General features: G+C 38.9%; 1 protein-coding gene across 3 annotated transcripts in view; it reads right to left on the bottom strand.

The window, feature by feature from the left end:
• The window catches only part of col16a1 (collagen, type XVI, alpha 1), an 83240-nt gene that overhangs the window by 46755 nt on the left and 12795 nt on the right, over window positions 1-23690 (bottom strand). For 2 of the 3 annotated variants that reach the window (XM_088404650.1, XM_088404648.1), the window contains exons 1-2: window positions 12038-12187; window positions 4558-4667 (exon numbers count right to left, since the gene is read on the bottom strand). In XM_088404650.1, coding sequence (XP_088260776.1) covers window positions 4558-4633 — 76 coding nt within the window. In that variant the 5' untranslated portion in view covers window positions 4634-4667; window positions 12038-12187. Of the gene's footprint in view, window positions 1-4557; window positions 4668-12037; window positions 12188-23690 lie in introns of those variants that run through there. The other variant, XM_088404649.1, reaches the window with a different exon arrangement.

A 23690-nucleotide genomic window follows, 5' to 3' on the forward strand; every position in this document is an offset into this window, starting at 1 on the left:
CCACACTGTGACACACCATAAAAAAAAGCTCTGCACAGTATCAAAGGCGGGTTATTTTTGAAAACATTTTTAAAATACACTACATGATATTTGGACATACTCTTAGTTTCTACATCTAAAGGAATATACAAAAATAAATTATACCGGGGAATAGTTTTGCCCTGAATTGGGTTTACAGCTTTTTTTGCGGGGCAAAATTCAAAGCTGGTTTCAGGTTTTCTCGCTAAAGTCATTTTTGAGCTGTAGAATCTCTGCTTTATTAAAATATACGAAATTAAAGTGTGTGTTTGTATACGGAAATAGGATGGAAGCTCAGAAAACTTTAAAAACAGATCCTAAAAAGTATTGCCTATGATCATAGAAATAAACTAGCGCGAATCCTCCTAACTGCTACTAGCTAGCTTTTTGTTTGCAGATTTTGATAGTCCTGACTTATTAGGAGCTGTACGCACCTCTCATGCACCACCTGAATTGTGTCTGCACAAATAAGTCGCCACCTAGCTGGAGATAAGTCCAATTGTAATTCTATTTACGGCTAATCCATTGCATTTTTTCGGGAGGGTAAGTTAAAAAAAAGACAAATTTGCAACTTTATTTCATAAAAATCTCACCAAAACACACCAGACATCACTCGTGAGGCCCGGATGTCCTCGACTGAGCACACTAGGACTTCATGGGGTAACTAACGTTTCTTAGGACCATACAAGTGAGATTGAACTAAAAGATACACACGTAAAAAAAAAAAACAAGTACAGTATGACTGTAATCATAAAGTCATACAGTACAGTAGGTTATAAAAATCGCGCATGAATCAACCAATCGCGCGCATTTTCTGATCTGCAATCTAGAGTTCACCACAGAGTCCAAAGTACCGGTCAGTGGTCAGGTTCAAGAATGGAAAAACCAGATTGGATTTGGCTTAATTTCCTTTTCATTTTTCAAATCACAATGACCTTGAACCAAAATGATAGGTAGAGAAAATTATGGAGAAGCTAATTCAAAATATGATTGGCTATTTATACCTGCCAATGGGCAATTTTATCCTATTGAGATGCAGATTTTTCATTGTTGTCCACAATAGTAGACATTTGTTTAAGGTCTATTATTCTCTGACTCATTGAAGCTACCCACCGAGTCCCGATGTGCAAAGTAGAGGACATCCTGTTTTTTTTCAATGGTGTCTAGGACGATATCACAGATTCTTATATAAAAATATGCTGGTTGAAGTAGAAGAATGAATAATGAAAATATCTAGGCCACGCCGTCAGCCAAATGCCGACAAACCGATAGCAAGACCGATAAGGATGGTAAAAATGCCGCCAAGTCAAACCCTCTCACGCACGGAAATTAAACATTCTTCTAATATCCTGAATCCAAACAAGCAGCTTTTCACTTTCCACCAGTCTGGAATCGGCAGTATGGAGCAGCTATTGAAAAGCCAAAACAAAAAAAGACAGCGGAGGCCCCCAAAAAGCACCTCGGGGGAGTCAATGCGCCACTTTTGTGAAGATCGCCACCGAGGCTTGAGTTTTATATCTATATCGGTAATGCAACGCTTGGCACGCGCGGCGGCGGAAAACAGTGCATCGCAGCTTAGACACTGACAAAAGGGATAATTCCGACATAAATCATAACTTGGGACCGCAGTCCGTGGTGCACAAAAAACAGATCACCGTAGCAAAGCAATTTGATTTGCCCGAGAGGACCGGTCTCTTAGGCGGTTCTGCAGCACGATTCCTCAACACCGGTTTTAATTAAACCTGCTCCCCAGATGTAATGTCAGCAAATTACCAGTAAATTGAGATTTGGATGAGTCAGAGGAACAGTTGGGATGATGCTTTTTTTTTTTTTTTCTTACCCTTTTTTGTGGAGCGTGCTGGAGGATAAATGTTCCAGCTGCACTTGAGGAAGTACTCTGGAGAAAGGCTCAAGGGAGATGCGAGCTGACTAGTCAATGATGAGAGGCTCCCAAGAGGGGTTCCTCAAAGAATATCATGGAGCTCCGTGCTAGCATGATTTTTAGAGCTAAATGTTTTTGTATTTGGTATTGTCTTATGTGATTGTTATGTTGGTATCACTGTGTGGTTTGTTTCTTCAGTGTCTGCTCGTATTTGAGCTAAGTTCGGAGTGAAACCGTGTGAGAACATCAAGTCACATCAACCTCAAGAGCAGTCATGTCTTCTTGCAATCCGAATTTAAGTCGGTCGCCCAAAATAACAAATCAAGTTTAGTTTCCGAGTCTAATCTTTCCAGTTGCGATTTAATATTTGGAGTTTGTGTGTAAAGACTTTCCACTTTTCAACTTTTGTGATCCGTCTCGCTCCTGGGTTTAAACTTTCTTCATTGTCTGCTCGTATTTGAGCTAAGTTCTGAGTGAATCCGTGTCAGAACATCAAGTCACATCGACCTCAAGAGCATTCATGCCTTCTTGCTATCCGAATTTAAGTCAGTTGCCCAAAATAACGATTCAAGTTTAGTTTCCGAGTCTAATCTTTCCAGTTGCGATTTAGTAATTGGACTTTGTGTATAAAGACTTTTTCCTTCCCAAATTTTGTGTCACGTCTCGCTCCTGGGTTCAAACTTTCTTCATTGTCTGCTCGTATCTGAGCTAAGTTCTGAGTGATAATGTGTCAGAACATCAAGTCACATCGACCTCAAGAGCAGTCGATGTCTTCTTGCTATCCGAAGTTAAGTCAGTTGCCCTAAATAACAAATCAAGTTTAGTTTCCGAGTCTAATCTCTCCAGTTGCGATTTAGTAATTGGACTTTGTGTATAAAGACTTTCTCCTTCACAACTTTTGTGTTCCATCTCGCTCCTGGGTTCAAATTTTCCTCCTCGCGTCAAAATTGGAGCCCGTCCGATGTTGATTTTTTCAGGTAAATCCTAAATACCGATTATTTTGCAGTTAATTAAAAAAATATATATATTTGTGAGCTGGCATGGTACCTCTGTAGTTCCCGCTGATATATATGAATATGAATTATATACAAAGCTAGTAAATACGACAAATATTCACGTAATATTAACAGAAAAATGTATATATATATATATATATATATATATATATATATATATATATATATATATATATCTCCATCAATCACACTGTGGGAATGATTGAGGGCTCCCCGAAGTGAAATGCAGCCGCATAGCTCAGCCACAGACTGACCGCCCTGCCACTAAGAGTGAGCTGCTGAAACAAAGTAAGCCATAATTATGCTCCATATAACAGGAAGCACCGAGCCGCATCGGCTCAGGCATCATAAAGATCAACCAGTTGTTCAAGCGATACTTTTGTTGAAAACTTGTGAGTTGGTTTTTTTAAATGAAGTTAGCAGGGATGCAATAGTTTGTGATGGTATATTATGATATTTCCTGATTGCTACTGCCAAAATTATGGAAAAAGACCACTTGGGGTATTGGGTCTTGCGCAATGATAGGGTGACCTCAAACAAGGCGTTAAAATTGTGGGTGATACTCGGAAACGTATTTAAATTCAAATGGCTCCAACATATCAAGAGTCAATATTTTTTTTCAAATTGTTTGCCATTTTTTTTATTCCCGTGTGAAGCTGGTTGTTTGTGTTTTTGTGCATTTAGACTCAGCAAGAGAGCAAAGTTAATTACATCTCACCGACACACCCAAACATCATTGCAGCTCAAATGGGTTGAAAGATAAGAGACAAAAAAATGTCACCTGGAGGGGACACAAATGAATAGGCTGAATTCAGGAAACTATAAGAAAAATAGTAAACTGGAAAGGATTGTACTATAGCAACGATCTGCTGAAAGGTCAAAGGTCAAAAAGCGGCAATCTTTCTGGTTTGCACCCCTGCCTGAAAAAAAGCAAGAAAAAAAACTAATTCATAAAACAAACTTAAAAAAAAAAAAAAAACGAAGAAAATTGGATAAAATCGACCCAAATATTGAGTCAACCCTGTTTTGTAATTGGACTATTTTAACCCTGAAATTTTTAAAATGTGGGTTGAGAAAAAACACTAAACATGCTCAAAAAAAGAATAACTGACCAAATATTTGTATTTATTTTTATTTAGACAGTTCTTGGCTATTTTTTTTTGTATTAAAAAAGGTAAAAAAAAAAAAAAGAAATCTCACTATTTTAACCCAGTTGTTTTCATAGTGTGGGTTAAGAAGAAAAAAAAAGTATGAAAACAAAGAAGAAAGTTGGGTCAAACTGACCCAAAAATTGTGTCAGTTCTCCTATGATCAATATTTGAGTAATTTCTACCATAACTGTTTATATTAGGTATGTTAAAAAATAACCCAAATACAGGTTAAAACAACAATGCTTTTTGACCCACTATTTTAACCATTTTTATAGCGTTGTTAAAGAAAAAAAAAGATTGACCCTAATATGTGGTTATTTCTTTTATAATTGCGTGTGTGTTTAAAAAAAACATAAACAAAACAATTATGGGTCAAACTGGGTCAATTTGACCCAACCTTCTTTTCATATCCAAAAAAAAATGGCCCTTTTTGACCAAACAATTTTTCCGAGGGCCTTAGCACATTTCAAAGAAATAACACGAGGCTCACCTTGCTGTGATGCGAACGTTTCACACCACGTGTGTCCCAAAGCCAGCAGAAGCAGGCAGAAGTGAAGAAGCCACATAGTTCTAAGCGCCTGGCCACACCTCAGCCACCACCTGATGGATGAACGCACAAAAAAAAACGTCAAACTCCACAGCTGCAAAATGACGTTGTACTGTCAGTCCTGAATATATGTTGATACTTATTTATGAGGCAGTCATATTCGATGCGTTAATGATGGCTTTGTTGGAAGCATACGAATTAGCCGCAACGTGGCTAATTAAGGAGAGTAAGTCTATCAAGTCTGATCATCATCGTAATCCCATCCATCTGGTTGGCCTTTTACTGGGCGACATAAAAACACACATGCATGTAAATGTCCCCCTGAGACCCAGTTTTCGTATTTATGTCCATTGTAGTGATTAATGTTGCTCCCTGAGAGACTGTTTTTTGTGTCCGTTGTAGTGAAGATGAGTTTTTGGTCTGTAGCCTTTGACTCGTTGGAAAGATCTTGCTAATTCCTTGTGTGCTCATCTGAGGACATTGTGGCCTTTCAAATGACATCTCACATGATTAGGTGGGGCAATTCAAGTCGCTCTGAGACAAAAATGGACAAAAAAGTGTCCAATGTAGGTAAGATTTGTTTTTTGTCTTTATGTTTTGATTCCTTCAAGCTACTCTACTAAATCCAAGGTGGGTTTACCCAAAGACAATCTGTCCTTTCACTGGTCTCATATATTCAGGTAGAAAGAAATTCACCTTCTCCTGCTGAGACAAAATAGGACACAACAGTGTCCACTGTGGTGGAAATGTCTTTTTGTCTTTATCTTTTGACTAATTCAAGCATCCCTACTAAATCCAAGTGGACTCAATGGAGGACAATCTGGTCTTTCCAATTGTGTCTCAACTGCCCTTGTCTTCTTGAGACAAAATGGACACAACTGTGCTCACTGCAGTCTTTTCTTGTCGTAATCTTTTGAGTCCCTCGAGCTACCCGGCCAAATCCCAGTGGGCTCAGTCAAGGACATTCTGGTCTTTCTAACGATGTCTCACATGTGAGAGTGGGATACAATTCACCGCGCGATCTTTTTGAGACAGAATGGACACAACAGTGGACACAAATGCTGGGTCTCAGGAGAGTATGGCATAGGTGTGCCGCCATGGAAGTTGAACATTTTAAAGTAAGCACGTTTGCTGTTTTTTTGTTGTTGTTGTTTTAGTCTCGGAGAAATCATACTCAAAACACATATAAAGAAATATCTGGAAGAGGCATTAACATGCTCCAGCAGATGCTTGCCTGTGACCCAACAACACGGTCCAGAGGCACTCATGCAATTTCTGCAAAAGCATTCATATTCAGAATCTGTCGTCCCTTTACCCTTTTCTTGCATATAAACATGACAATGCATTCCCGTTCACGCAGCATCCATCCATGCTGACTCACGTTAACAAATCAGCGCCTGACCCAGATTTGCCCTCAGCATGTGTGAGAGGCTCACAGGCCTGCCGTGCGCGCGGATACAGCGCTACCCTCGAGCCAAATATCTCCCGTCGACGCACGCGTTCCGTCTTCCCGGAGCAACGACCTCCACCTCTGTGGCCCCCCCGAGGGTTGCGCAGTGTGGCCCCGCATGGTCGAAAATACACTTAGCGTGACCTGTTTGCTTACTGCAATGCGGCGAAGTGATGCTGTGTTTCTTTTCAAAATAAGAGCAAATTAATTGGCACATGAAGCAACTAATACATTAAACATAATTTAAAGAGTAAGAATTTTTCTGTCATTTATATAAACTCTTTTAATGCTTCTGAACATTGTGAGAAATGCTTTTTTATCGACGTTGGAATCCTTAGAGAAGTTCATGCCCAAAATGTTCTTCATTTTTATCAATGTTTGTGGGATATGAATTAAACAATAAAATCAGTTTCATTTATCTCGTGGAGTTGGTCATGTGATATTCACCAGCAGAATGCCTTGATTGTTACACTAGCCAATTCTGGTCATGTGACATTCACAAGTTGAGCCGTGATTGGTGGTTACCTGAACTCTGAGCTACTGTGATGACATTTTTTGGGTCGACAGCAAGTAGCAAAATGGCCGCCCCCTGAGAAAGACATCACAGTTGCTCAAGGCTCAAAAAACAACCAATCACAGCCCAGCTTGTGAACAACTCAGAAAACAGGAACGCAATGATTGGTCCTTACCAGAGCCGTGAGCTACTGTGACGTCATTTGTGACAAAATGGCCGCCACTGAGATAAAAATGGGTGGATTTTGCTGCTTAGTTTACATTCAATAAACAATATCAATCATAATACTGTTTAGTTGTATTGTATAGAACATATTAGTGAACGTTATTGTTTATTAATATTATCATTGTCATATTTAATATTAGTAAGGAGCAAAATTCACCTTTTTTAATCCATTTTTAGGGTACGCCCATCACACAGCAACTCAGGTAATGGCCAATCATTGCTTACCTGTTTTCTGTGTTTGTCATGTGACATCCACAAGCTGAGCCGTGATTGGTCAGGACAAACACATGATGTGCTGTGATGTCATTTTCAGTCGACGGCAAGTGACAAAAGTGATGAATAAAAGTAGGCGGAGTTTGATGATTAAATTCCGCAAAAGGAATATTAATCAGAATAGAATTTACCTAGTGGTGTTTCATGGAATTTTTTTTCAATTTAATGACTTTTATTGATGTATTTTTGACCCGTGAAAAACATATACACAACAGTAATATGCATCAGTCATTCATATCTTGTCTCGGCCCACATTTTGAATTATTTATTCCGTTTTCCCTGCCGTTAACTCCGGTGTACTTTATGGCGTTAAAAAGGGCAACTTTCCATTTTTAAAGCCGAATGAAATATTCGGTCGCGGTACTTTATTTCCACTGTCATCCTGAGGCGTAAATCATTATTTTGCAAAACAATTTTATTGTAAAATAACAATGAGCGGGAAACATCATGAAACAAGATTTCCCCCCGCGGCTGGACGGGCAGCAGGTTAATCAAAGTCTCAGGTGGCTGTTTGAGCACTCCAAACCTGCAAGCATTATCGGCGGCCTGATTCCGCATCATCATAATAATAAGTAACTCCGCACCATACATTATGCATCGTGTTCCAAAGAACTGAGACCGATGCATACAAAGCAGCTCGTCGCTATGATTTGCTGGCCGTAATCCAATTAATTTTTCTAAGTTTCCTGATATGTTGCAAAGTGCATTTTGTTTCTGAGCGACGTGGACGCAATTTCCGCGCCGCAAAGCTGGCTCCACGAGATAAAGCTGGACTTTGCCGCCGCAAGTGTGTTTCAGAATATTAACTCGTTCGCCGCCGTTGACGGCTGTGGACGTAAATGATCCATTTTTACTGGGTTGGTAGTCATGTAAACTCATTGACAATTTTTTGCTTTTATTCCCCATATTCCTTTCGTCATTTATTCCTATATTTAAACCTTGTGCAGTATTTTGACCATTTTGGTACATTTTCTACAACGTCATTCTCACAGTTTTTTAGCAAAGAGATGGTAGTGTGATAACTACCGTATTTTCCGCACTATAAGGCACACCTAAAAGCCTTATTTATTTTAAAAAGCCGATGGTGCGCCTTATAATCCGGTGCGCCTTATATATGGATCAATATTGAGATTTCGATCTGTAGATGGGGAATGTACTGATGAAGTAAGCTTTACCTGTTTCTTTTGTTTGTTTACAGTTGAACAAGGTTGGTCAAATTGACATTGAGTTATTAACCATTGAGAGTTTAGAGTTTTTATTTGAGTTATTAGTGTTATTACTTTGAGTATTACTATATTGTGAATGAAAAAGTTTTCAAATATGTCATTAATTGAGGGTGCGCCTTATAATCCAGTGCGCCTTATATATGGGAAAAGTTTTAAAATATGTCATCAATTGAGGGTGCGCCTTATAATCTGGTGCGCCTTATAGTGCGGAAAATGTGGTATATGTTTTCCGATGTATTGCATCTCAACACCACTGTTTGCTATATTGTGAATGAAAAAGTTTTCAAATATGTCATTAATTGAGGGTGCGCCTTATAATCCGGTGCGCCTTATATGTGGAAAATGTTTTAAAATATGTCATTAATTGAGAGTGCACCCTATAATCCAGTGTGCCTTATAGTGCGGAAAATTTGGTAATTGGTCATGCCATGTTGATATGTAGCATGTTGTCACCATCTGGGTGAAATTTCAGCTCCCTAGTGTGTTTTCAAAGCTCTCTCTTTAATGTAAAGGTCAAAGATTGATTACTGTGCAAGAGTTGCCAATATTATTTATTGGCATGTTTATGAACTTGAAAGTGAAACAAAATTGTACGTTTTATTTAAATGACAAATGATTTCAGACACCTGATTTTTTTTATGAATCTAAAATAACTTGGTATCTGTGATATCGACCGATACTGAAATTTCAAATATTACACAGCAACTCAGGTAATGGCCAATCTTTGCTTACCTGTTTTCTGTGTTTGTCATGTGACATCCACTAGCTGAGCCGTGATTGGTCAGGACAAACTTATGATGTGCTGTGATGTCATTTTGACAGTGATGAATACAAATAGGCGGAGTTTGATGATTAAATTCCGCAAAAGGAATATTAATCAGAATAGTATTTACTATTAGTGCATCGTGTTGTGGGTTTTTATGAAAATAAGTTGTCACTACAGCTTGTGGGAAAAAAATAACAGCGAGCCTCCAAAAACTACATGCCATGGCAAGCTGCTGTGAAAACATTTGCACTAGGTTCATCAGGTCAACATTTTTTTTTTTTCGCTACCTCTCTACTCCCGCAGTAAAACAAACTTCCCGCTCATCAGATTTTCCATCGCATCGATTGCAAGCCTCCACAATTCCTTGCGCGGCCCCACAGAGGAATCGAATTTTACGGGCCGACATTCTTTTAAACAGTCCCACAAAACCTGCGAAGCACGCTTTACCATTCCACCGCATTGCAGTTTGAATAAACCGACGTGGATCCCTCCGAGCTATGATAGATCTTCCACATAAGCAATAATTGCGGGCGATAGAAAGTTACAAACTAGCTGAGGCAATACACCAAAGTGTGCTGCGCTCAGGATAAGCTGAGGCAAGTTTTCACCAGTCTTACATTCTGGCCAGTGTCCAAGAGCTTGAATATTCAGTAATGAGAAACAGGCCGAGGAAGAGGGGAAAGAAGAAGAAAAAAAAAAAAGGCAGAACAGTTAATCGCAAGCAATCCTCAGAGGGAGCCTACTCCATACCGTCTCAAGTTACCAAAGGCATGGACACGTTCACTATGTCCGCTTACAATACGAAAGGGAAAAAAAATACTCTCATGACATAAGCTGTTTGGCCCAGAGCCTAAAATATGCATGGCTGGGTCAGTATTTGGAGATTTCTGATGATGTATTCACTACTGACCCGGATAAACAAAGAGTCAACGGGAGGTAATAGACTTTTTGCTGCGAGCCCCAAACCGAAGCTGGCGAAGCGGTTTCTGCTTCTGCCCGCAGCTTTACCGCAGCACGGGCGGCCGGCAGCGAAAAACTTGAAATTGAACACTACAAATGTGTCGCGTTCTCACCGCTGTGGAACTTTGGGGCGAAGGTTCCTCGGGGATACCGAGACAAAGCGTTTTTTTTTTTTGTTTTCATAATTTTGCAGGAGAAAATGCAAATGCTGCAAAAGGAAGATCTAGAAGTTGAAGTGAGGGGTGCCTCATGGTGAAAGCAGATGTGACGTTTAGGAACATCAGTAAGTTTTAGTTCGGATCCTCAGTTTTCTTTTTTTTAATTGGGATGGTTCACGCAGACTGGCGCTACTACGCCACGGTGTGAGTGCGTCATTTTTCCATGCTCGCAAGCCTTAGTCAGCAGCAGCCACATGCATCTTGGCTAAATGAACTTTGTCTTTCATGAAAGGGGAGGAGAAGGAGAAAGCAGCAGAGCTACAAACCACAATGTCACAATTAGAGTACGAAATGACTCAATTTAAATGCTAGTAAAACGCAAGAGATTATATTTTAAAGTAATAAAGAACTTTCTTTTGATCAGTAAGTTTTCAAGTTGCAAAAGCAGTGTACTTGTTTTGATGACGAAAGGAACAATACATGTTTCCTTTCAAATTAAGAACAAATGAACTAGAACATGAATATTTCCTTAGAATGACTCATATAATACGTCTGTTTTTGATTTTGTTTTTTAATTCTGCAACAAGAAGAGTAGAGTTTCCTTTTCAATTCAAGAACAAATTAATGGGAACATGAAGTTAGGTTGGATTTCCCTATATTATCAAATCTTATATATCACTGTTTTAAATGCAGTGACAGGAACAAATCATGTTTCTGTTCAAATTAAAAACAAATCAATGGGAGCATGTAGAATTAAGTAGGACATCAGATGTTTTTATCCTTCTTATGCCGTGACAGGAGCAATACGTGTTTCTTTTCAAATTAAGAACAAATTAACTAGAACATGATTATTTTGGCGTAATTTATTTTGTCAGCAAACCTAATTTTTTTTTTTTTTCCCTGACAGGACCAGTCATTTTTTTTCAAATTAAGAAGAAATGAATTAAAACATCGATCATTATGAAGAATGTCTGATGCCAGCAAATTTAATGTAATGTTTTCAGTGTTGTGACAGGAACGGTGGATTTTCCTTTTCAAATTAAGAACAAATCAGTTGGAAGTTGCAAATCTATCCATCCATCCATCCATCATCCTAATCGCTTATCCTCACAAGGGTCACGGACATGCTGGAATCTATCCCAGCTCTTTTCATGCAGTAGGCTGAGGAAACCCGCACAGTGGTGCCAGCCAATCAGAAGGCACACAAACAAATGACCATATGCACTCAGAAACGCACCTAATGGACAATGCGAAACCCAGTTTTTGATATTTCGGGAGGAAACCAGAGTATCTGGAGAAAACCCACACAGGCATGGGGAGAACATGCAAAACCCATGCATGAGGGTGCAAGCTGGAAGCGAATACTTGAACTCTGCACAAATCAGTTTTTACCATGCTGCATCAGCAAATATATTATCACGTGACGTATCAAACCGTGACAGAAACTGTGCAGTTTTCTTTTCAAATTAATTGCAAATTAAGTGGAACATGAACAAAAGTATTGTGAAATGCTGCTAAAGTAAATTTTTCGTAATATTGTGTATTCCTTTGTTTTACACAGTGTCAATAGTGGCAGATGAGCCAAAATTAAAACAGATGTTACCCGAACGAGCTTCTGAATAAAGTACGTGTAAAATTACCACCACGATTGTTTTTTTTGTTTTTTTTTCCACATGGAAAAACGCTTTGAAAAGCACCGCCTTATTCGGTCGCACCGATTTGAAAAGCCTCTAAATTTACAACGCAACCATGAACTGCAAAAAATTTTATTCATAGCAATTTTTACAACTTTTCTATCACGCTCGAAAATTCCAAACCAGCTGCAAGAGTCACATGACAACGGGTACGTACCTTGAATTTATGATGAAATCCACAAATTTTCAGTTACATGAATCCGCTAATAATCACAAACATTTGCATAGAAAAATCCAATGCAAACCCAAAGTAATCCAGAGTTAAGTTTGCCTGATCTGGTTTTTTTTTTTTTTTTGTGTCTTGAGGCGTCTCGCATGGAGAAAGGGAAGAAGAGGAAAAGTCACGGCGTGAGTGGGTGTCCAAACTTTTCCCCTCCCCTCTCTTCCCGCTGCTAATTCCCAAGTCTCTGCCTCCGCCCCCCCCCCTTGAAAATCTGCCTCCGCCCCCCCCACCCTTGAAAATCTTCCTCTGCGTGGCTGTTTCTTTTCTTCTGACTTTTTTTTCAAACAGGAGATCCCTTGATGACATCATCACGTCCGTGCAAAGTTTTCCTCCCGGCCTGTGCCCCCCCCCCCCCCACCCCCCATTATTAACCCTTGTGCACACGCTTGATTTTCCCAAAATTTCATGCTTTTAAAGGCATAACCACTCAATTTCCTCAGTTATAATCCATAAATATGTATTAATTTATTAACACCCACAGAATTATAATTATTACAAGTTAGAATACAACTGATATAAAAATGCACATCCATGCAATAGTGTTGAATTAAAATTTTTTAAAAAATAAAACTACATTTTAAAGCAGTTAAAGTGACCCTTGTAAGGATAAGCGATTAGGATGATGGATGGTTGAATGGATAGATTTGCAACTTCCAACTGATTTGTTCTTAATTTGAAAAGGAAAATACACCGTTCCTGTCACAACACTAAAAACATTACATTAAATTTGCTGGCATCAGACATTCTTACAAATGATCCATGTTCTAATTAATTTCTTCTTAATTTGAAAAGAAATTACTGGTCCTGTCAGGAAAAAAAAAAAAAAAACGTATTAGGTTTGCTGACAAAATAAATTACGCCAAAGTAATCATGTTCTAGTTAATTTGTTCTTAATTTGAAAAGAAACACGTATTGTTCCACCGTTCCTGTCACAACAACAAAAACATTACATTAAATTTGGTGGCATCAGACATTCTTCCTAATGATCGATGTTCTAATTCATTTCTTCTTAATTTGAAAAGAAATTACTGGTCCTGTCAGGGAAAAAAAAAAAAAAAACGTATTAGGTTTGCTGTCAAAATAAATTACGCCGAAGTAATCATGTTCTAGTTAATTTGTTCTTAATTTGAAAAGAAACACGTATTGTTCCACCGTTCCTGTCACAACACTAAAAACATTACATTAAATTTGCTGGCATCAGACATTCTTACAAATGATCGATGTTCTAATTAATTTCTTCTTAATTTGAAAAGAAATTACTGGTCCTGTCGGAGAAAAAAAAAAACGTATTAGGTTTGCTGACAAAATAAATTACGCCAAAGTAATCATGTTCTAGTTAATTTGTTCTTAATTTGAAAAGAAACACGTATTGTTCCTGTCACGGCATAAGAAGGATAAAAACATCTGACGTCCTCCTTAATTCTAGGAAATCCAACCTAACTTCATAGGACGCACTCATATTTTTGTGGAAAAAAAATTGTGTTTTATATTAGGAGAATTACGGTACTACTTATACATCATTGCTACTTTTGATTGATGGCAGAGTCCTCTGCTTCCATATAGTTTATAGCTGGAATTTATTCAAACAATCCATAGAGGGCCCAATTGCAGCCTCATGACCATAGAGACCTCTTAGCTTAATAGCCACATCAATTGCATCTGGTAAAATTGTTTAATAGGCAAATATCACCTTGGCATTTATATTGTTACCGCCCCACCGGTACTTCATGTTTACAAATAAAGGGTGATCGTATTAGATTTATTCAAGTTCTGTTCAGAGGAGTTTACTTTGCTAGTACCGCTAACCCTTGGCCCTGGAAATACGTCAATTATAGTTAAGGGTGTCAGTATTTGATATTGATATTCTATGGAACATATACAGTATCGAATTATATTGATCTGCAGTGTTCTTTCGCACTTCATATTTCGCGGCCTCGAAGGTTCGCGTTTTTGTTCCATGGATAGTAAAAACGGCTATAATGCAGTTAAGGTTCCCTGCATGCCAGAAAAACAAGTTAACAGATGGCTAACTACTGCAGTATGCATACTGACTTAAATCTTAAATTTTCTCAAATATTGAACCTTATACAGTAGCTGTAATGTTATCCCTTCCGTTTTCCATCCCTTGGCAGCAGTCAGGATAACCGAGACCTGCGTTTTATCTCGCATTGACGGCGATTTGGACGTGGAATTAAAGTGAAGCCCGTAGCTGACCAAACATGCTAAGAATGAGTTTACACTTCAAATTCCAATGTATTCGAAAATAAATCTAGGTAAGCCCCTTTTCGTGGTCACCGCTCTGCTGCTGCTCCCTTCGCATCTCACACACACAGCGTGTGAGCTTCATGAGGAAGATGGCACAGCCAATCATCATGAAACATAGTGAATATTTGCTTTTTCTACTGTATATATATATATATATATATATATATATATATATATATATATATATATATATATATATATATATAGACAATCTGTCAGTCAACACACAGGCATTCCTACAAGACACGTGATTGGCTCCTGGTGCGACCATTGAGAGCTGAGATTAGGAGCCAATCACGTGTCTTGTAGGAGTGCCTGTGTGTTGATTGACAGAATATATATATATATATATATATATATATATATATATATATATATATATATATATATATATATATATATATATATATATATATACAGTATAAAAAGCAAATATTCATCATGTTTTATGAATTATTCAGGGAGAATTGAAGTACGGGGTTGGATAATGCCATACAATAGCATATTCATTCAACCCATGCCCAGTCCCTCCCCCAAGTTGAAGAAAAAAAAGAGCGCTAATGTTTTTCTTCTCAACTTCTCGCCTCTTCCAATCATCTGTCTCATTTGTCTCCTCCCAAGTGGACTCCTCCATCAGTCCACCCTTCTCCTCGCGGTCTCCCATCCGTGGCATTCGTTATATCAAGGGGTCTCCCCCCGTGCGCCGTCGCTCAACATCCGTACCCGCTCGTTTCATTAGTAACTATCTGAAGCGCGGGGAGTGGATGGATTCTGGCATTGTCTTTATTGGCTCCGTTATTTCCACTGCATGCACTCGTGCCCCACTAAGAGGATGAGGGATGAGAGAGCAAGAGAGCGGTGAAAAAGGGCAGGGGACATTATCCCAGGGCCAAACGCTGCCAAGGTTCGCTGACGGGAGATTTGTGTTACCATTACCGAAAAAAAAGAGCAGCGTTTTTGTTACTTGTTTTTATCTCCTCTGTTCTTTTACGTTTACATGATATTTCATGAAAAGTGGCGCTAAATGTTTGACTGATAAACTCATTCGAATGTACTGTATTTTCCGCACTATAAGGTGCACCTAAAAGCCTTATTTTGTTTTAAAAGCTGATGGTGCGCCTTATAATCAGGTGCGCCTTATATATGGATCAGTATTGGGATTGGGATTCGTAGATGGGGAATAAGTAAGCTTTACCTGTTTCTTTTGTGGGTTTACAGTTGAACAAGTTTGCTCATATTGACATTGAGTTATTATGCTATTTTAGCATTAGCATTTTTGGAGAGTTTAGTTATTATTTGAGTTATTATTGTTATTACTTTGAGTATTACGATATTGTGATTGAAAACGTTTTCAAATATGTCATTAATTGAGGGTGCGCCTTATAATCCGGTGCGCCTTATATATGGAAAATGTTTTAAAATATTTCATTAATTGAGGGTGCGCCTTATAGTGCAGAAAATACGGTACTTGTGAATACGTTTAAACGTGTTTGGGTAATATGTATTTTTACGTCGAAGGCACAAGTCAATATCCCATGGCATTGTTGGAAAAATGTTTTGCCATTTGCCTGCTTAAGTTTGAACATATTTAAATGCATTCAAATATATTTTAATACATGCAAATAGCACATGCACGAGGATGTTTCAATCTATTTAAATATGTTCACACCGCCTTGTAGGCTAAATGAAAAAAACACAAAATGAGTTCTCCCATAATGCCAAAGGGTTTCTCCTATCCTTTGATGATTATATCAAATGCATTTCACATCTAATGAAAAGCATTGAAAGAAGACATAGGGAGCTGAAATTTCACCCGGATGGTGACAACATGTCAAAATTCAACATGACACAACCGCTTAGCTATCACATCACCAAGACCGTGCCACCACTTAGCTAAAACACTGTAAGAATGACGTGGAAGAAAATGACCCCAAAATTATCCAAATACGACCCAAGGGTTAATAACATGCTTAGATACCTTTAATGAACTTGCAAATACGTTTGAAAATAAGCACCACTGAAACAACAAATGAAGATGTTCCTTTTTCAAAGACAAACGTCGATAAAAATCAGTCATCAAAAATGAAAACAGATTCCCAAACCTGCAACTCATCTTGCCCTTGAAATAGTGCCAGAAACCTCCGAATTTATCACCGCCGGCGTAAAATATACGCACCGATAAACTGTCTTAATTTCCTCATCAACCCTCGTTGACTGAGTGTAAGCAAAACCTCTACCGATAAAAATGTGTTTGTCTCCCCGCTGCTGCTGGTCTCCATTATTACGGCAATAAGACACGGAATAAAGTTTAAAATGCCAAACGGTGAACCGAAAGACTCCCATTGCAGCAGCAAAGCCGCATTTTAAACGACAACATGATCACGCGCACATTCGCAAACGCACGCTTTGGATTTAAGGCCGATTGGAGACGGCGTATTATGTTCCCAAAGTCTGATTTGCTTGTGTTGACACGGGGATGGTGGGAGTACAAAAAACAGAGCTCTGTAAAGAAAAAGGAAGAGAAGCATCGAAATCGAGTTCATGTGGGTGAAAGGCAACAAAGACAGATGAACAAAAAAAGCTAAATTAGTTGAAGCTAAGTACACATTGTAGACCTGGACCATGTGGACCAGCATGTGGAGCCTATTTTGCCAACTGACACATATTCCCAAACACGGCATTAACGTCTCCCCTCCTCTCATTCTTTCCAACCACAGAAAACATTTGAAAGGCGAAGAAAAAGGTGGGTGGGTGCACGGAACATGCTGAGTGAATATGACTAAGAAGACCAATGAAACAAAAGACTCATGGAAATACAGTAGCAGTATTTTTCCATTTCAAGACAAGGAAGTGTTGTAGGATCGTTTTTTACTGTACATTCTAATACAGTGGACCCCCGGGTTACAGTGTCCCTGGCTTACATTTTTTTTTGTCCCCTATTTAAGGTATTTTCCCCAACTGGTAGTTGACATGGACTTTGACCTTTGTGACATGGACATGGCTCGGTTGCGGACCTTTGCGACTGACTTACGTTGGACTTGGATCTTTGTGATCTGGACTGTGTTTGAATTCTGACCTTTTCTACTCAGCTCACAGGTACACCTACAAGATTTCCAGAAATGTGGACTCTGACATTTGTGACTCGGACTTGACTCGGTTGCAGACTTTGCGACTGACTTACATTGGACTTGGATCTTTGTGATCCGGACTGTGTTTGGATTCTGACCTTTTCTACAGCTCACAGGTACACCTACAAGATTTCCAGAAATGTGGACTCTGACATTTGTGACTCGGACTTGACTCGGTTGCAGACCTTTGCGACTGACTTACATTGGACTTGGATCTTTGTGATCCGGACTGTGTTTGGATTCTGACCTTTTCTACTCAGCTCACGGGTACACCTACAAGATTTCCAGAAATATGGACTCTGACCTTTGTGACTCGGACTTCACTCGGTTGCGGACCTTTGCGACTGACTTACGTTGGACTTGGATCTTTGTGATTCAAATTGTGCTTGGATTCTGGCCTTTTTTACTCAGCTCACGGGCACACCTACAAGATTTCCAGAAATGTGGACTCTGACCTTTGTGACTTGAACTTGTAGTCCGACCTTTATGACTCGGACTTCACTTGGACTCTGTAAGTCAAGGTGCAGCTGATAATTATACAATTATAATCATAACCTCTGCAAATTGACATTTCTTGTTATTATTTCAAGATAGTAGTAACTATCCAATCAAAGTAGCACTATCAAAAACTGTATCAATACGGCTGAGTAAAGAAGCCAAGCCACTATGAAAAAAAAATAAAATAAAAATCTGTCCCTTCTCACTCGGTTCTCTTTGCGGGTTAGAGAAGTGATGTATTTAATTCAAAAGGCTCCAGACAGCCAGAAGAGTATTAAGAAAGACTCCTTTGGCCTTAATTGCATCTGCATGGGAAAGCAGAATGCTTTCAAATGTAAAACTGCACTTTAGGAGATTGCTAAAACCCACATGAAAAATATGCACTGATGACATAACAGCAAAATAAGATGTTTGCGCATGAACACACCACTATGACAAGGAGCTTTATAAGTCAGTATAAAGAGAATATAAAAAGCACTCTCATGTCCTCAAGTGGCTCCGCAGCTAATTCCCTCAGTACATAAAACCCTTACCGAACATAACTGAATAAAACTCAACATCGGACTACGAGCGCACGCTCAAGAATCAAATCGATAGGAGCAGAATCACAGCCGTGCATCACGTTAGCGCAACTTCACCGTCGGCTTTGTCATTAACCCAGTCGCAGCGGTCGTCTAATAGCTTGCCGGTAAATAAAATGGCGGGGGCGGTCTTTTAGCTAAAACTCAAACATATCAACGCGGGACACGTATGAATTTTACAACCGTATCGATTGCAAAACTAAACCGGCATGCTAGCTAGAGTGGTTTTAATCTCGGCGTATATCCCCAAACACACCTTTAGGCTAATCAAACAGGGATGCCACAGGGATGCCAAGGTGCACGAGGAGTTCACAGCACCTCTCGCAATTGATGCTGGAGGCTTTAATGAAATCAATGGCTCGTTTACATTAGCCTCATGAAGGGCAACTGTGTTGTTCTCCGTTGGAGTCCGCCGCTAACTGACTTGAAAACTTTGGAGTTTTCGTACCTGGACTTTGCAAACGTGTTGTCAGCAAGTCTATCGGAGCAAAGGCCATCCCCGCAGAGCTATATAAGTGTGTGTAAACGCCGCTCTAAAACCTGCAATTTGCTGCATTGTCACTTGCGAAGTTAGGTGGCCATTTGAGAGAATTCTGGAATCGACTCAGCATAAGTCAACGTTTCCAAAAGCCGTTTTTATGACTAAAGTCAAAGTGTGTTATATCGCCCACTTTTTTTTCTATTTTGTCTCAGCAAGACAGCAAAGTTGAAAAAGTAAATGATACCGGGCTCAAAAAAGTCGGAAGCTATTAACTCATTCAGTGCCGTGAATGAGAATTTTCCTCTTTTAAAATCGTAACAATAATTAATCATAAAATTCTGGTCAAATACGTTTTTTGTGGAGAAGAGCTGACACCCTTGACTAATTCTTGCCTAATATAGGCTAATTGAGCACTGTAGCGCTAACTGTGACCATTGGATGGCAGTATTTCCACACTTACAACACAGCTATTACCTACATCAATTCTAACTGAAGAATGGAAGTCAATCTTTCATACGGCAGCACTCACATTTACATAGTGAAAAAGGTAAACATACCGGCCCTCTAGAGGGTTTCCTTTTCCAATAATGCTTGGCGCTGAAAGAGTTAACACCCTAAATAACAACAAAACAAATACACATGGAAATTAACATGTTTCTTTTTCTATTTAGTCTTTATTTATATATTATTAATTATGAGTAACATGGACCAGAGTAGCACAGTTTCATTGTTATTTATGTACAATGACAATAAAGGCATTCTATTCTATTCTATTCTATTCTATTCTATTCTATTCTATTCTATTCTATTCCATTGCACCCAAATATGAGGATGTCATCTACCGAGCAAACTTGGGACGCGGTTCAGTAGCTGGAATGAGTTTAAAGATGCAGACCAAAAAAAATTTTCTATGGATATATAAATTGGACTGCAATACATTATTCCAGCAAAGTGTGAGGTGAAATTCCCCTTGAAGGATTATGATGAGTAAATCTATTACATCAGAACATTTAATTAAAATAAAATTTAAAAAATGACCAGAGCAATCAGCGTCGGTTCAGGAGATTAATGGCGCAGCAATGTGTGTCTATTGATTGTGTTTTATTAGAATTGGACAACAGCCATCCATTGGGTTTTTTTACGGCTTGTTCTCATTCGGGTCCCAGGTGAGCTGGAGCTGACCTCAGTTGACTTGGAGAAATAAAAAGCATGCAACCAAGACCGGGGTTTCTTCAACTTTTTGCATTGTTGTTTCCTCTGTGATTGTCCAAATTTTGGACCATATAAAACCATTATAATTACAATTTTTGAGATGCATTTTAAGAGGATTCAGAACATTGATTTTCCTGCGATTTTTGCAACATTCTGTTGAGCGGCGGTCAAACTATGTCAGCAAACAGAAAATTCTTTGTTGACTCATGTTTCACCTCAAGACAGTAGGTGGCGGTAAAGACCAGTTAATGGCTAAATCTTAAAAGTGTCATGTCACAGAAGATTTTTTTTTTTCTGGTGTTAATAAATTTAACCTTCATATTTATGAATAAAACTGATAAATTTGAGTGAACGAAAAAAAACGGAAAAAAAACTAATTATGAGGGGCCTTTAAAAGCATTTACAAAAATAGGGTTAAAACCAAATGTGGATAGCTTGCAAAGTGCATGAACGAGAATTAATGCATTTCATTTCTATATTGAATTCAAATGAAAAGGAATTTGCTCAAGTATACATCGCTGTACAGTTTTCTTTTCAAATTAAGAGCAAATAAATTCACCATGGAGCAACCCGTGCCAATTTGTTTATTGTAACTTCCAACTAGTCATCAGTCCCTACAATTTTACACATTATATCCTCCTGATACACAGCTTAATCATTGATGTAAACTTTTGTCTCCATTTTGTCTCAGCAAGACAGCAAAGTGAATCACGTCTTTCCCAAACACATGACAAATCACAGGAAACGCCAGGATGCCCTCTGCTGATCACACTAGGACCTACTAGAAGGATAAGATATAGACCAAAAACAAATGTCCACTACAGTGGACACAATATATATATATATATATATATATATATATATATATATATATATATATATATATATATATATATATATATATATATATATATATATGGAAATGCCTTGGCCACCTAATTTGGCGCGGATAAACGGCTCAACCGGATTCATGACATATTGATCCGAGTGGATATTTCCAATGGTGTGAAAGGGTAGGAAAAAAAACTAGAAAATCGGGCCGCTGGCCAACATTCAATCGGGTCCAAAGAAAACATTTATTTCAAGGTAATCAACATATTGACTTGGGGAAGAAAACGACGGACAAGGAGAATTGTAAACTGGCAAGCTTAAGCCAAAGCCAATTGCCTTCTCAAACAATAAACAACAACAACAAAAAAACCCAGCAGAGATTCTGATTCAATTTAAATATAACAGGTCGTCGTGCCGCCCTTCCATCCAAAATCATTCCGCTAACAGAAAAGGCAAACCACATCGAAAACAAAACCTCCTTGGAACTAATTTATTTGCGGGAACACGCCGAGGAACGTTTCTTTGGGAAATCACTTTTTTTACAGAAATATCTCCAGACTTGGGGGGGGACATTTGAGGTAAGGTGTTTACATGCAGGTTAGATCCCAAAGCAGCTCTGCTCCATTTAAGCAACCTCGGAGGTAATGCAAAATCATAAATAACTATATGTGAGCACGAGGCGACCTAGTGAGTTGAAGAGAACCTTTCAAGGGAGGCTTTTTTTTTTTTTGTGACGGGAAAACCAAATGTGACAATTGGCATGGTTTACAGCAGTGGAGATTTTTGTTTTTTTTTCAAGCCAAGTATCCCAATACAAGCATTTTTGGATGCAATAAATAAATAAATAAATAAAGGTAGGGTTTGTTAAGGAAAACACAAGCAATCAGTTGCTTGATGTTCCAATTAATTTACCGTTAATTTGAAAAGAAGCAAATAACTCCAGCAGAGCATTTAAAAGCTTTGAATTAAATTTGCTGAGAGTTGCAGAAACTTTTTACCCTCCCCCCCCACCCCTTGAGCAACAAAAAGCTATGGGCCGATGGACTCTAAAAGTCGTTGGATTAATAATAACACATAAAAGGGCCAAAATAAAGGACCAAACATCAATTTGATCCAACATTCCGTGTTGATTTGCACAAGGCAATCCCAACAATTGAGTTGTTTTATAAAACAACCCAGAAATTAGGGTCAAACTTTAGGTCAACCCTTTTTTGGATTGGGAACTGCGTTTTGGAGTTTGAGGTATTATTTGCCATTTTCCTTCTTTTTTTGGCCCAAAACACCAGCTAACACTCCAATTATTTGAGTCCAAATATTTGAGGTACCCCGCTAAATCCTAGTGTCCTCAATAGAGGACATCCCGGTGTCTTGCTAAGAGAGAATGGACGCAACAATGGACACAAATGGATTGGACATTATCAAATAAATTGAGCTAAGCGAAAAAAATGCAAATTTGGTGTGAAAAACCGAGATTTTCACACAAAAAATGTGACAAGCAAATATGATTCCTTAAAAAGTTACCCTTGAATTTTCTTTTTTTGACATAAAATGTACAGTACATACGCTGTGTATGTCAGCCATCTGTCGGTGCAAGCTCTGGGAGCATCCGCTGTTTTGCATCTCTGGCTTGCCAGTGCGAATTAGAGAGAAGGCTGCTCTGCCTCCTCTAAATGTTTCATGATGTTTACCAGCCTGTTTGTTCTGAGAGCAGATCAAGGGCAGACCACTCCCACTGGCACGCATTGGTGGGGGAGGGGGGGGGGGGCAGAAGAGACGGGGGGGTAGGAAACATGGCGGGATGAATGGGTTGATATAAAGCTAGGGGGGGGCGATTGCTGATGGATGCACGGATAGATGGATACGGGCATGACAACAAAACCTTAATGCATACATGTTGCCTTATTACACGGCGCCATTGAAATATATAATCAAATAACATGCACGTATCAATCATATTTGCGACAAATATATCTTCATATATACCCAGGGAGAGGAAGAACGAGTAAGTAACGCATTACCATTCATATAGCTCCACCAAAACAATTGTTAGAGCTTCAATATAAGTGCACACTAAGAATTCAAAGCATACGTCAAAGATGACGCGGATCGGGAGTTGATGTCGCGCGTCAAGGCAACGAGGTAAACCCCCGTGAAAAAGAAGGAAGGGAATGAATAAAAGGAGCATAAAAGAAACGGCTAATTCATTTAGACTAAATTGCGCTGGGAAAATATGGAGTCATGTAGGCGCATAAATGAAGCAGATGAATTCATTCAATATGTATGCTGGCATTGGCAACCAGTTCAAGGTGCATCTCACTTCCCTCGTTAAGTCAGCTGGGATTGGCCGAAGCTCACAGGGAGACTCGGGAGAAAAGTGTACAGAAAATGAAAATGCACATATTAAGGTCTGCATTGTCTTTTACGGCGAATGTAGCCGCGCTAATAAATCTAAAGGTTTTCGTTTTTCATTTCAAATCAAGGGAGGTTTTCCGCTTTGGGTTTTCCATCCACGTAGGCCATACTAACTAGCTTAGCGCTATGCTAACAAAGCTGAGATTCTCGACGCCTTCTCCCGTTAGCATAGTGCAGTG

This window comes from Hippichthys cyanospilos, chromosome 21 (genome assembly GCF_059441005.1).
Source record: "Hippichthys cyanospilos isolate Australia breed blue-spotted pipefish chromosome 21, RoL_Hcya_1.0, whole genome shotgun sequence".
NCBI classification, from domain to species: Eukaryota; Metazoa; Chordata; class Actinopteri; order Syngnathiformes; family Syngnathidae; genus Hippichthys; species Hippichthys cyanospilos.